General features: G+C 40.7%; 2 protein-coding genes across 2 annotated transcripts in view; one reads left to right on the top strand and one right to left on the bottom strand.

Annotated features, from left to right (window-relative positions):
• The window catches only part of LOC115768974, a 60,777-nt gene extending 54,398 nt beyond the window's left edge, over positions 1 to 6,379 (top strand). The window contains exons 2-6 of the mRNA XM_030713690.1: positions 944 to 1,000; positions 1,140 to 1,328; positions 2,595 to 2,788; positions 3,578 to 3,680; positions 5,897 to 6,379. Coding sequence (XP_030569550.1) covers positions 944 to 1,000; positions 1,140 to 1,328; positions 2,595 to 2,788; positions 3,578 to 3,680; positions 5,897 to 6,057 — 704 coding nt within the window. The 3' untranslated portion in view covers positions 6,058 to 6,379. The remainder of the gene's footprint in view (positions 1 to 943; positions 1,001 to 1,139; positions 1,329 to 2,594; positions 2,789 to 3,577; positions 3,681 to 5,896) is intronic.
• A 4,317-nt stretch (positions 6,380 to 10,696) lies between these two features.
• LOC115768983 (probable cytochrome P450 28a5) lies at positions 10,697 to 12,548 on the bottom strand. The gene is made up of 6 exons (XM_030713698.1): positions 12,346 to 12,548; positions 12,022 to 12,268; positions 11,853 to 11,957; positions 11,259 to 11,793; positions 10,933 to 11,199; positions 10,697 to 10,866 (listed from the first exon to the last, which is right to left on the bottom strand). The coding sequence occupies exons 1-6, from the start codon at positions 12,531 to 12,533 to the stop codon at positions 10,700 to 10,702; spliced, it is 1,509 nt and encodes a 502-aa protein (XP_030569558.1). The 5' UTR covers positions 12,534 to 12,548; the 3' UTR covers positions 10,697 to 10,699.
• Positions 12,549 to 15,069: the final 2,521 nt, after the last annotated feature.

Here is a 15,069-nt window from a genome sequence, read left to right as displayed (position 1 = left end):
GCGTTAAGTTGGCTGCGCCAGGTTATTGCTTGAATTGATGATTGAAATTGAATTGCCTTTTTTCTTATTGACACGAGTGGGGGGAATGAAGTCGAGCCAAGTGTTTAATGCAGATACTATCACGGAAATAAAGCCAATACTCTGTTCGCAGTCTTAAAACTTATTCTTGTTTATTGCATCGCTGTTTCTGTTTCTTATCGATGTCTTCTGCTACTTTCTTAAATTCGATAAATACCGATTTTGGATAAGAGTTAGACACACCAAATTTAGTATGTGCATAGATTCTCATGTGGTACACACAAATTCAGAATATTTTAAATACCTTCTCCCATTACTGCCAAAATTAAATATTTTAAAGATCCTTAAAATTTTTACAAAAATCTGACCTTAAACACCGAAGTTAATCTAGAGTGGATTTATGATAGTGTGGGGCTACAGATGGAAGAAGTATAGCTCCTTTAAGGTTATCTACTGACAGTTTCAGCTAGTTTGATTATTTGAATAGCTTGGCAAAATAAAATGCTATCAAGGTTAAAGTATTAAGGAATAAATTTGGGAATTGCCTTTGTAAACTCTGCAAACTCATTAGCCGACCACTGACAAGTCTGTTAGCTATCATATCAGATAGTTATGTGTATCTTTGCTTCGCTTACGTTCACTATCATGACAAATTCGTAGCCAAAGCATTCTTTGATGACAACTCATGACCAAGTTGGCCAAGTTTAGTTGCTCTTCAAGAAACTTTTTGGCATATTCATCTTGGCTGCTGGCCAAGGTAAACTGAATCAATGGCAGTCGATTGGCAGTGGCCGAGTCAACATTCGCCACTTGCCACTTTCCACTTGGCACTTGCCACATGCGAGTGCCGCACTCGAAAGTTTATCGTTTGTCTTTGCAACACATTTAACCCGTTCTTCCCCGTTGTTTTTATTGGTACTTGCAGTTGTTAAGCTGGGAGCACGCGCCGAGGAGGCCAGCACTTCGACTGGCATCTCTGAAGGTGAGTAGATGACGCATAGATGCCACGTGCCATATGCCTCTTGAAACTTGCAAAATGCCACATGCCACATGCCACAAGCGGCATGCGGCATGCGGCATGCCACTCGATTGATGAACTCAATTCGCAAACTAATTCACAGAGTGGGGCTCCGGCTGGAAGGGCGGCACCAACTTTCTCGTAGAGGTCGAGCAAACAGCTGCCATGTCACCAAATGCTGCACGTGGCAGCAGCAACACATCCGATGAATACATCTCCGAAATAACCAGCAGCCAGGAGGAGGAGCCCCCCGGGGCCACCGTTGCCACAAATGGCACAAAGCCCGAAACGGGTGAGTTGACCCAAAAAACCGAACTCAAATGACACTAATCCCACTTAAAGCTATTAATTTATTAATCTGCATGCCCGACCGCATTTAAGCCGGGATAAAAATCGTATTGTTGGGGAAATTCGCGTATCTGATCGGTACGCGCCTAATGACTGGGATTAAGGGAAATGTTACGTCTGCATCTGACTTCAGAAATTAATGAACCTAACTAAATCTTTAAAAAACATACAAAATGCAGGCGCAGCCATCTTAACTAGTGTAGCCAAAGCAGTGAGAGTTAAAGAGAGATGAGAGGAAATGTGCCTAATTGTAGATAAAACACTGAGCGATGTTTTTGACGGCATTGCGACTGCATTTCATAGGTCCGCCGATTTACAATCGGCACAATTTCACATGATGATATGCCGTTTTAAAGCGACATTAACAATTATGTCGTTGACATGCAGTTTATCTTCATGTCACTGATGCGCAGCCAACTTCACACACTTTGCAAATATCTAGTGTTGCCAGATTACTTACGTAACAAATTCATCCATATCTGTTGTTGCCAGACTGATAAGATCATACATCAAACCACGCGTGGTGCTGCCAAATCATATAAAACTAAATATCACACGAATGGTGTTACCAGATTGCTTAAGTAACCGCCCAACGCACACCCAGTGCTGCCAGTGCTGTCCACATCTAGAGCTGCCACACGTTATATAGACATTTAGCCAGCGCTACCAGATCGCTTAGTGAACCTCCCAGCATACATTTAGCGCTGCCTGAATGCTAAATTAAGAGCTTAGCCGACGTCTGCTGCTGTCAAATTGCGAAAATTACAGGTCGACACGCACCTGGCGCTGCCATATCCAAATCTAAATCATAGCTTAACAAAGAGAAAATCTAAAAAAAAAATTGTAATGCGATGTTATTGGATTTAGGAGAACATCGTAAATGGCGCAGCACAAGCACGACTTTAAAACAAATCCGTGAAGATTTGTCGCTACACATGTATCCAGAATGCGCAGGATACGAGTAATTGAATGTTTATGGTCTTAACTGTAATCCAATTGGCTTGCCACGGCCAAAAGGAAGATGGGGAGGTACAAGGACAGCTTTCAGCAACGGCGACAGAATGTGGCAGCAGCCGCGTGATAATTGAATTCCAATCTGCGGCGTCGTCTTGAGTTATTTATGCGCTTTACGTGCGCTGAGAGAAATTCAAAATCCCAACATACAGCAAAAGCATTTTACAATTTTGCCCCTTCTCGTTTGCCATTGCAGGTCCGAAGATCATAGTGCGCACCGAGGAGGTGCTCATTGTTGGGCTCGTGCTCATCCTGTGGGTGGGCGCCATCATGCTCTTCTTCAATCGCTGGGGCAAGATACGCATGCTGGAGCCCTATCAGCCCAAGTTCCAGCAACAGCATCGCAGCTCCTGTCCCCTGGTCGATATAGATGCGGTCCAAACGCATCAGGTAAGATATGTTCGAAATACATTTAAAATACCAGATCTTCCCAGATAACGCACGAAAAGCTGTAGAGCATCGAAAAGTTTTCAATATGTGTTTCAATGTGTTATTAGACTTTCAGGCTCTTCGATATATGTTAGTCAATCGGGGTGCTAATCCAATACTAAGTAGTATTATCTCCAAGGTTTGGATTTTTTCAATATGAACAGAAGTTCCAAATTATAATTCCAGGCATATTTTAAGAAAAATAACCCTAGTAGAAAGAAAAAAAACACGAACGAATGGGAATTTATCCCGCTAACCGATTTCAAGCCTAACCGATTCAAGCTCCAAGCCTTGAATCGACTCAGTTGCCTAACAAGGAGATCAAATCTTACTTTGGTTTAAAAGAACATATTCATTAAATATATAATTTTTATATAGTCTGAGCCTATGACAGCATCAATAAGAATTGGCCAACACGTATTTAAATTTTGGCTTAACTACAAACCTTAATAAATATATAAGAAAACAGATTCTCGAACCGAAGCCAACTTCGAAGCGTGAATCGTAAAATATATTAGACAAGTGAAGTAATATTATAAATTTACAAAAAAATCTCTAGATAAGAGACAAGTTGTCTTGAATTTAGGCAAAAGACTCTTCTGTCATAAAAAGATATTGAAAACATTTTCAGATGCGCTGAAATTTAATTTGTTTTGCATAACATTTGTCTCTGCAAAAATGTCTGATAACAATTTATTCAACTTTCTCAACTTACCTGCCACATTTTTTTCTCTCTCTTCTTCTTTGCAGCGCGCCTCCGTATCCCGCATGTCGATGGGCATGGTGCACAATCATAATCTGAATATGCCAACGTGTCAATTCGCGGCCTATAACCCGAGCCTCTATGCAAAGGGTAAGCATTGTCCTTGGCGCCACGCCGCAAGCTGCCCCGCACTCTGCCCCCTTTCCGCTGGTGCCGCATGTTGCATGCTGCACATTTTACGTGCTTTTTTTTTTTTGCTTGTTCGCCTGTAGCGAAAAGAAAAAATTCGCGAAAAATGCAAATGCAAAATGCAATTAAAATCGAACAACATCTTCACACACACGGCAACCCCCTCTACATGTGTGTGTGTGTGTGTGTGTGTGTCAACTCGTGCTGCATGTTCTGTTGCCTACTTTCGAGCGCCGTCCCAATGCGTTGCAAACTTTGCGCTGCAAATAAATTGCACTTGAAATTCGCGTTAATCGCATCGAACTGACTTGCAAAAAGTTTATGGTAAAACTTTTCGAAATTGTTGACCCAACAAATCTTGCAAAAACTTATTCTGAATAATCCATATGAGAAAAAATCTGTGAGAAGAAATTAAACGCATGCAAGGACTTATTATTCTTATATATTTTTATTTTTTTTATCACGTTCAAGTTATTTGAAGTACATTTTTATATTTTGCACGGAAAATAATCTCTATTTAAATTGAGCCAGAGAATGCCGGGTAATACACGCTTGTGTGTACACATGCTCTTAAAGCTGCTTCCATAAATAATTTGTGGAATCTGGCTCAGCTTAAAGATCAAAAAGAGAGAAAAATAAAGATAACAAACGCTCAAGTTAAGTGTTGAACACAGCGCACCTTAACAAATCTTCTGTGAGCCGCAATTAATTTTATGCAGTGTTGTAAAATGCTGCGAGCATAACTTTAAAGTGCTGTAAAAAGTTTTACAGCCACATATAAACTAACATGCACACGTGAATTGTCTTAATCTGCAGTACTTACATTTGATGCATATATTCCCTTGCTAGCATACTTTTTGCCTTATATGTACCTCATTCATCACTAATTCAGGTCCTTTTACAACACTGCATGTCTTCTGCAGCACCCTGTAAATATTGAAATGCAATGCTCTAGACGAACTCAAAGAACTTAGGGACTGACTATAAGACCTAGAGATACCGAATTTATTATGTGACAAGAGTCACAAGGGCAAGACAATAGTCAATAGAGTATAGGTAATATATAGTTTTTTGTCGAGGCCTATGCTTAGGATATAAAAAGCAATTAAAATATTTTAAATTTGAGCAATTAGCTTTTAAGCCATACACAGGGTATCTTCTAGTCGAGCACTGTCAAATGCAACCTTCTTAAGTAGTTTTTCGAATATAATAGTCTTGACTTTTATGCCGGACGAACATGTTTGAGCTTTACGCATTAGCGCCACATTCAGCGAGCACCGCGAGAGAGAGGGAGAGGGAAATGGCGAGAGCGAGACAGACAGAGAAAAAGAAAGAGAACAGGGAAAGCGCTTATAAATATGCTTAATGCTCGCTAGTCGAGGCGTGTCTCGCTTTAAGTGCAGCATTTTTGTTCGACTTTTAATGAGTTGCCAGACAATTAAACTGCACAACAGGGTGGCCGAATGGGGGCTGCTTGCATGCGTCTAAGCCCCAGGTGGGGAGGGGGGCGGTGTGGGTGGCGACAGGCGGCAGCGAGGCGCAAACGAAGCACATAACAATACAGTTTTAATGCCATTTCTTCGACTCAACTCTCGGCTCTAGTCTCTCGAGGATGCTGCGACTCCGATTCCGGCTCCGACAATGGCTATGCAATTAAATCTTGCGGAAACGCACGCACAACCACAGAGATACGCACACACACACACACACACGCGCACATGGCAAAAGGCTGAGCGTAGCCGAAGGGAAAATGGCTTGTTGTGGGGTAATGGAAATGTTAATGGAAATGGATGCACGATTCGCTGGCAATAGTATATTAAACTTGTTTTTCACAAATGAGTATGTCTTCCACTATGTGTGTGTGTGTGTGTGTGTGTGTGCGTGCGAGAGCGTGTGTGTGCGTAAGTGTCAACACATGCTCAGCAATCGTGACCCTGTGTGTCCATCTGTTCGTCCTTGAAAAAGATGCGCTCGTTTCTCATTTACAGAACGCGCTTATTCATATTTTTCGATAACGTCTCCGGGTTTTATAGCATCGATAAATATAGATTTTGATACAAGGTTTGTTTTAACATAACTCGAAGATTATAGGAGCTAGATACAACAAATTTGCCCCTTTCGAATGTTATCTATTTCGAACTCTTCTCTAAATCCGTATTATACCTCTTTCATTTCAGGCTACGCCTCGCATGTCTCGCACGTGGCTCGTCCGCGCCAGAATTCGGTATTTGTTGGAGCCAGTACGAGTCACTATTTGATGCCGAGGCCGCCGAGGAAGACCCGCTCCGCCATGGATCTGCACTCGATGGTGCTGGACGAGAGCGCCGAGCAGGTGTAGATACCGGCAGGAGAGAGCGAGAGAAAGAGAGAGAGAGGACAAATGTTAAGGCTAATGTAAGCGTATGTGAGTGGGTGTGTGTATTTGTATTGGGGGCGTGTGTGAGAGAGCACAGCTAAGTATGTGTAGGTCAGAGAGTAAGTAAATAAGAGTATGTATCAATAGAGAGCAGAGCATAATAGAGAAGAGAAGACATAGAAACAGTTGAAGTTGTCCAATTGCAACAACTACTATTGACAACGTGTTCTTAAACTCATACTAAACGCGACACCTCTTTCTCTCTCTTACTCAGTCTGTCTCTCTCTCTCTCTCTCTCTCTCTCTCTCTCTCTCTCTCTCTCTCTCTCTGTTTGCAAACTTACTCTCCCATTTGTGCTTGTTTTTTGCTGATGCAGCGTGGTTTTATTCATTTTCAATGCCAAAACAATTGACGCACTCTTCAGTGAAGTGTGTCAAAGCAAAGAGCTCTGTAGCTGCGATAACAAAGCTCGCTGCTATGCAACTGCATTGTAAATAGTTACCATGCATTTTGAGCTGATATCAAACGTAAAAGCCATCAGCTTTTGTCTACCGCGCTGCGTCTACGGCGCTTAAATCAAACCTAATTTATAGTATTATTATCTAGTAAAGCTATCGAATCTCTTTATATTTACCTTTACTCGTAACTGTCTCCCAAAGAACAACTCGCACACACCAGTTTATTTCGATATATCTATAAGAAAAATAATGAAATTAAGTGCTAAACATTTATGTCGATTGTTGTTTTGCAAATGCTCAATATATCCCACATACGAGTACATATTTTGCTATATCCCAACTACAAGTATCTTTAACTGTATCTATATTAACATATTCGAGCTGATTGTAATGTTCGTTTAAGTTCCATTTAATGACTCATCAAATACATACATATGCACCAAGTTCTCGTTTCTCGTTCAGTTATAGAATATATGTTGCGAGCTAGACTGAAACCGAAACGAGAATCGAATTCTAATGGACAGAAACAGCGTGAACAGGATTGTAACGAATGAAGGCAGGACATCGACGAACTGAACGAAAGGAACGAATGAGAACGGTGCTCTAAGGAGTAGAACTAACGAGTACGGAACTATAACGAATAGAATGAACGAGAACGAGACTCAAGGAAAAGTACACATAAAAGAAACAAGTGAAACGAAAAGTAGACTCAAATAAATCAAAGTAACTATACAAAAAAAAAAAAAAAAAAAAAAAAAAAAAAAAAAAAAAAAACAACGAATAAATGATTCGAGTTTCATAAAATTAAAAAAATAATTATACTCGTTTATTGAAATGCAGTAGGGAGCTCTTTGTATATAGCACGACTTAGTTGACTTAGAAGCCTGCCTCTTAGCTATTTATGCTGTCCTCTTTTATGGCAAAGTCTTTTACATTTCTATCGAGTCAATTGGCCTCCCTTTTCGCTCATTTGAATTCTACATAGTTTGTACTGCATCAAATATCCTAAAATATATATAACTTAACTAACTTAACTCTGGGCTAACCAGCTGTCTCTTAATATTCTCGTTGTCTACTTACTTGACTTTTGCATAGATGTTTTACTCTACCTAACCAACTATTTATCTATCTATCTAGCTATCTATCTATATATATAACTATATATATACATTTATCTACATCTGTTCTGAACTGCGCGTTAAGTATTGTAATTTGTAAGCACTGAGCTAACTTTTGACCAAGAACAACAACTACAACAAGAACTACAACCAAAGTATGACTAACGAAAGCTTTAAACAAATAAACAACCCATCCAACTAAATAAACTAATGTCACAGATATATATATACATAACATATTTTAAGATACGTATCTGTATGATGTAAAAACTCAACTAAAGTCTAGATCAAACTATGCGGAACAACTAATTAAACCTAAACAACAACTGCAACTAAAGCTAAATCAAAAACCTAATGCAAGCTATAAAACATCTCTGAATATACAAATGATTCAGCTATTGGGCACATTGGAGCTGTATATTAATAGCTAAGCATATGTATTATATATATAAGTACTAAAGGGGTATTCCCTAGCTCTGAGTGAGCTTTATTCAATAACTGAGTGTTGACAAGTGCACTAACATTTGGTTAAGCTAACAGTGTGGCAACGCTAGACATCATTTTTTTTTACAGTCAAATGTGGGCTTGCACAGGCTAACTTTGCCGAGCATAAAAGCTGCCTGTGTGGCAGCCCCCTTGTTGCTTTGACAGTGTTGTATAACTAAAATAAAATGAAAATGTGGCAACGCCGTTGGCAAAAATCTTCAGGCGATCATGTGTGCCAGATTCAAGTTTCAGCAGTTTACTTGGGCTGCGGAATATCCCCACTAAAAATTTGTTGAAAAACGTGTTCCAAATTTAGAAAGGGTACCAAAGGGTTTTTTTTTTCTAAGCTACAAAAATGGCAAATACAAACACACAAATACTTATATATAAATTTAAAGTGCGAATATATGCATACATCTACATATATATAAATATATTTGTCAAATTGTATTTTACAAACCAAAGGCAAAATCTTTTAATTACATATTTATACATATATATATATGAAAAGAAATACACAGATGTATATGTGCGATTAGGCACGAGAACATTATATACATATAAATATATATATATATACTATATTATACTCGTATACTACAAATATCAAAGCGAAATTATAAAAACAACAATTATATACAATTAAATTCAAGAATTAAATTGAAACAATTATATTTGAAGCAAAATCAATTGAGTTTTATGCATTTTAGGCTGCTTTAAGTGGAGGTAAATAATGGATTGTTACTATATCTTATCACGATCTCTTTACAGCTTAGGTTTGGTCCTCGAACTTGTTTTTCCCCTTCCATAAATCTACTGTCGTACTTTGCTATCTATATATTATATGTACATAAATTCTATTCATTGAGATTACTTTTTCTAATCATAAATCTTTTCAGTTGGGAAACTTCTTTTGGATCTAAAAGCCCATGACTTAAGCATCACATGAAGCTCAAGCATTTATTATTAAGCAACGACACTGAACACAACTCCAGAAATACAATTTTCTTTCTTTTTTTTTTTTTTAATAAAACTCTTTGTAGTAGTCGAACTCTCCCTCTGCAAAGTGTTGTGTATGCATTAGATTCTCAAAATTCGCTTTGTCCTTGCTTTGCATAGATTGAGACTCGCCATGGAGCAGCAGCTGCAAAATCAACTGGGAACGCCGGGATTGGCCGTCGGACAGCAATCGCAGTGCCCGAATGTTTGCGGTCGGGTGACTCCACTGCGCCAGCTGGCAAAGGCCAACCTCAGGGAACAGACGCCAGCACCTTTCTCCAGTTGGGGCCCAGTCAAGCGCAAGAACCAGAGCGACGGCTTCAGCAAGCTGAAGAAGCAGAAATTCGCTTAGACTCTGAATGAAGCCAGGGCTCAGATTTACAGCTGATGCGCAATTTGGTTCTTTGGCTCTCAAGTGAAAATTGTTTTGAACTCAAGAACACCCAAAATTATTAGAATATACCGAATAGTAGACATTGATATTGGGTTTTCTATGCCTTTGCAGATGGGTTGGGTGGCCCTTAATAAAATTGGTTACAAATATATATTTGTTAACCGAAACCACCTAAAGATATCTTCTCAAACATTTTACACCGTAATTTTGACTTTCAGATATCTATTTTTGATCACCAGTCAATCAGTCAGCGTGTATCAATCAATCAATCAGGACAAACAGTTTTGAATATATGCGCACATCGATTATTTACTCCGCTTGGAGATATGACGTTCTAAAACGACATAACTCCAAAACAACATAACTCCGCTTGGAGATATGACGTTCCAAAACGACATAATTCCGCTTGGAGATATGACGTTCCAAAACATCAGGTTTTTTTTTCAAAATCGAGGTCAGTGCGAAAATCGATCCCAGTTCTTCACTGACAAGCTCAGCACAAGGAACAATCAAGAGAGCAAGCGCCAAAGAGAAATAGCTTCGGCTGATTTGTTGTAATAAAATCAATATTCTCTTCTGCGTGAAATTACAGAGTATGTTGATATCTGCACATGTTTTATATGTATGAGCATATATCGTTTTATGTTTTGTGCTCAATTCGTTTTTTTTATACCCTGTACCCATTAAAAATGGGTATAAGGGTATATTGTATTTGTGCAAAATCCAAATGTATGTAACAGGCAGAAGGAAGCTTCTCCGACCCCATAAAGTATATATATTCTTGATCAGCATCAATAGCGGAGTCGATCTAGCCATGTCCGTCTGTCTGTCCGTCCGTCCGTCCGTCCGTCCGTATTTTTGGGCAATTTTGGTAAATAATAAGAGTTAGAGTCCTCAAACTTGACATATAGCTTCTAAAATAGAATTTATATATGCATTTGATGTTGGAAGAAGAGGATTCAGGGTATCCCCTAGTCGGGAGCTCACGACTTGAGCCTCTTACTTGTTGTTCATGGTTTGGCATTTAGATCAATTTGGCTTCTAGATCTGTTTCAAGCTCATTTTCAAAGAATTTTTGAGAGAATTTATTTTATACGTACCATTGTTTTAAAGGGTTATGTTGAACTGATAGGAAAACACATTTAGAATTCGTTCTTGCTTTATTGCGATTATTGACGCGCGGCGAAATCCAACCAAATGCCGCCTTCGAGGGATGTCACAATTCCAATTGGACTAAACATGTTATCCTTGCGTGTCTTGGAATTGACCTTGACATCGAAATTGACAATAATCTCGACAAGAGCTGCCTTTATCTGGGCCAAAGCGAAGCGCATGCCTGCAGCCAGCCAAGGAGTGTGAGTATTGGATGAAATGGGAACAGGTCAATGATGGCATTACGTACCGATGCAGATGCGGGGACCATCACCGAAGCCCATGAAGACGCCGCGATCACGATACATTTTGACCGCATTAGGCTCCAGAAAGCGCTCGGGCTGAAACTGATGAGCATTGGGAAAGTAATCCTCGTCGAGCATAAAGCAGGAGTGAGGCACAAGGACGGTGGTACCCTGCTCTATGATGAAATTGGGTCCGTTCCGATTGGGCAACTCGATGGGCTGAGTGCACAGCCTGTTAGAGACCGTAAGTGGAGGGAATAGCCGCAGGCTCTCTGGAATTGTAAGACCGAGTTATTGTGAGAGCAGCAGCAGCAAGTAATCCTATACATACCGTGAACACAGGCATCCAGAAAGGGCAGCTCGACCAGCTTATCGAATGCGACAAAGCCCTCATCGTTTAGTTCTGCCTGCAGCTCTTCGCGCAGTCGCTGCTGTGCCTCGGCATCCCGTCCCAGGAGCAGCAGCGTGTGGGCCAGCGCAGAGGCCGTTGTCTCAAAGCCGTCCAGCAGAAAGGTCATCGAGTAGGCGGTTAGCTGTCGTGCGGCCAGGTTCCTCTTCTTGGCCAGCTGTAGAATGTAGTCCAGAAAGTCAACGCGATCGGATTGCGTTCCACGGCGCGCTCCGACCGCCGCCTGCATGAAGTCCACAAAGAACTCCTCGACGTGCTTGGGTATAAAACGCAGCTTTATGATGTGGCGCAGTGAGGGTATCACGGACACCGCTATGAAGCTCAGCAGCACGGACAAGGGCTGTTCGAAGAGAGCCTTTATGTTTGCCAACACCGGCGTGGGCCGCTCGCTAAAGCTCTGGGCGCTCAGGCCAAGAACGGCATCGGTGACCATTTCGGTGGTGAAGCACAGGCTGAGCTGTTCGTAAAAAACTGAGATAAATGGACTTTCCGATATTTAAACCATGTAGCACCCACATCCTTGCTGTTGACGCCGTCCGGCGATCCAATGCGGATCTGCTTGCGTATGAATTCGTTCAACCTCCTGCACACCTGGTTGGTCACTGGGTAAACCGCTTTGACCTGAATTGATTTAGTGCACGGCTAGCAGATGAAAAAGCATTTATAAAGTGCTCAGAAGGCTTACGCGACTTATGGTTAGACCGGGCGTTAGATCGGAGCGGCGCTCCTTCCAGCCCTCCCCGGTCATTGTGAAGATATTGTTAGCGAAGATGAAGTCGGACTTCTCGGTCACCAAGGCGCTTATCTCGTTGTCGTGGAAGTGCTTAAAGTCCGTAACGAATACACGATGTGCCAGCTCCGGGCTGACAACCAACAGCTGGGGGGAGCGGGACGCATAAATGCCAACGGCATCATACTGCTGCTTGTATTTGCTGCAGTTGGGGAAGGAGAGAGTCGTCTATGTAGACAGAATCCTCTATAGGGAAGGTTATAGAATCGCGACAATTACCAATAGATCTCATTTAGATCCTTTATAGGATGTTGCTTCATTGTGAACATGTTGGGATAGTTGCCGGTAAGAAGCGAGGGTCGCGGACCGGGCACCTTTCGCCTACGCCAATACCCATAGTTCCAGACGAGGAACACATAGCCCAGAGACGCCAGCAGCACGACCAGAGCTATTGTTACCAGAAACATATTGTCCAGCAGCGATTCCCTTTTCCGACTGTTGCTTGAATTGATACAATCGTCGTATTTATGCCCAGCCACAATCTGTAGCTGGGCTTATCTGCCACATAGGTCAGTTCCCAGATAAGGCTCTGGTAGCTGCTGCAACAGTCAGTTAAACTGTTGAAATCATGGCTCTGATAACGTTTATCGGCCAGTTAGAGCCCCAGATATACCCTTTCCATTTACAGCAGTTACCTTTCATCCCTGCTTCTGGCTTGGCATAGAGCATGCAAAAGTCGCTGCGTACCTATATTATTTTATAATCGTGACGCTGCAACAGTCTTTAACTATTTCGCAAATCATTCTAAAGTATTGAAATTGAGTGTGAAGATTGTCTTGATTGTAAATAACATGCCATACACTTTATGGGGTAGGTGATGATTCCTTCTGCGTGCTCCACACAAAAGTAAGCAAATATTCGAAAAATCAAACCAAAAGTGAAAATTCATTTGAGATGTGTTTCACATTTTATGAAGAGTCAGCCCTCTTGTTATATATAAAGGAAATTATTTTTGTAATTTTGAAGATGTTTTGAATATTTACAGTGAATCGCATAAGTAAAATAAATAACTTAACAGAAGAAGAATAAGAATGCGTTAAATCTGTTCAAACATTTAGAGATTTAGCAAGCAGTAAGAGCATATATATAATTTCTCTTATAAGTAGCACGTTTATCAGGTGGTAAATTTACCATTAGCTTGGCCACTTTGCGGTTAACAATCTGTTAACTGACGACCGTCTGTTTCTCCTCTCTCCACACTGACTCATCGTTAAGCTAACAGACTCTGTTAAAGCTACGCGTCTCGATCAGTTCTGTTACTGTAAGGACATGTCTTTTCACTCGGCTCTACTGTTAAAAGCTTAACACCATGCCACTTGACAATAGCTAAGCTTGAACAGGGTATCTTCCAGTAGAGCACTAACATATAGAGGATTTTCACTTGATTTTATCATATATTTTTCAAGGCCTTATTCTTCAGCCGATATTCTGTCATCCTTAGCTCATGCAATCAACATACTCTTAAGAGTCAACATTGCCAACTCTAAGTTTTGTATAACATCAAAGTAGGCGTTGCCATGCCCAACAATTGTCTTCTTTCGAGTTGGCAACTGCTTTGAGGCTCAGTCTGCTTCGGTGCCTCGTCGAGGACAGACTACTCTTTATTTATATTTTTCTTCATGCCGTTTTTATCCTCTTACTTTTTTTCATGTATTTTTTTTTTGTTTTTTTTTTTGGTTGAGTAAGGTACGTGCCGTACCTTTAAGGAACTAACCACAGACTTTTTATGTTTTTTTGTTTAACAGAAAGTTGATTGTGAGGTTTTCGCTCCGAATGATACCCAAAAAAAAACATTAAAATCTGCGAAGTGTTCAGGTAATGATAAACTTACTAACTAAAAGCGAGATGTTCCTGGTTTCCAAAAGGCAATATCTTGCATTTTTTATTTTATTTTGTGTTTGTGTTTTTTTATTTACTTGTTCTTTGATATTTGATCATTTTTAAATAATATAAGAGTTATACGAGTAAAGATGTTCTTTTGACTCCTACTTGTAAAGAAACAACAACAGCCTTTTTGTGTTTACCAGGAACTTACTTTTTTCTTATTAAATTTTAATCGAATCTTCAACTTTATACTTTATTTTCTCAAATATTTGTCAGGATTTCGACCCGAATGATACTCAAAAGAATCTGCTGTTTAGCAGAAACTTTATATTCTTGCCATGTTTTTCTTGAAGACCAAATTTGACTTGCAGGCTAAATAGTAAATTTGCCACCTGAATAACATACGTTGTAAAATGTAAAATTTGTGCTTATAGCTGTCATTTCTGTTTTGTTTTCTCTTTATACGCTTTAAAGCTTTGTTTTATTTATATCTGGGCTCATTTGGGAATTTGGCATCTAGCCAAATATAATGTCGCTTTAAAACCAGATTTCGAATCACAAATCAAGCAAGTCTTCACAAGTGTGGCAACTCTGTCATAAAAAGTGACAGCCCAAATGCGATGTGAATGCCTCGAAGGTGCTGGGACAGTGGCTTGCCTTGCCGTACATAAAAGTCGTTCGGCCTTTTGGCCATGTGGCATTGTTATGGGGCAGTTTGGCTTCTCTTGGCTCTTGGGCATTTGGGCCATAAACAATTTGTGCAAATGGCCGAACGACGCATAAACTGCTGACAAGGAAGCATTAAGCGCCGAGCCATTGCGCCCTGTGGCCAGCCGACCCAGCCGACCCAGGCTCTCGAGCCCGACCACCATGACGTTTGCCCCCAGCCCAGGGGGGGCATTCGGTTCAAGTGCATTGAATTTATGGCCAATCTACAATGCCGCATAGCAAAGTGCACACCTAAACCCTTTTGGCGCCCTCTCCCTCCTCCTCCTCCTCCTCCTTCCCCCCTCAGCCCCTTTTACAGACGCCAAAACGTCGCGTGACCTTGAAGGCGCCTGCACACAAATCAAGCGAAGTTCGCGTCGCTGCAATCTGCAACTTGCAACTTGAAACCTG

Source organism: Drosophila novamexicana, unplaced genomic scaffold (assembly GCF_003285875.2).
Source record: "Drosophila novamexicana strain 15010-1031.04,08,12 unplaced genomic scaffold, DnovRS2.1 tig00002146-arrow-arrow-pilon, whole genome shotgun sequence".
NCBI classification, from domain to species: Eukaryota; Metazoa; Arthropoda; class Insecta; order Diptera; family Drosophilidae; genus Drosophila; species Drosophila novamexicana.
This window is presented reverse-complemented; position numbering and strand designations above follow the sequence as displayed.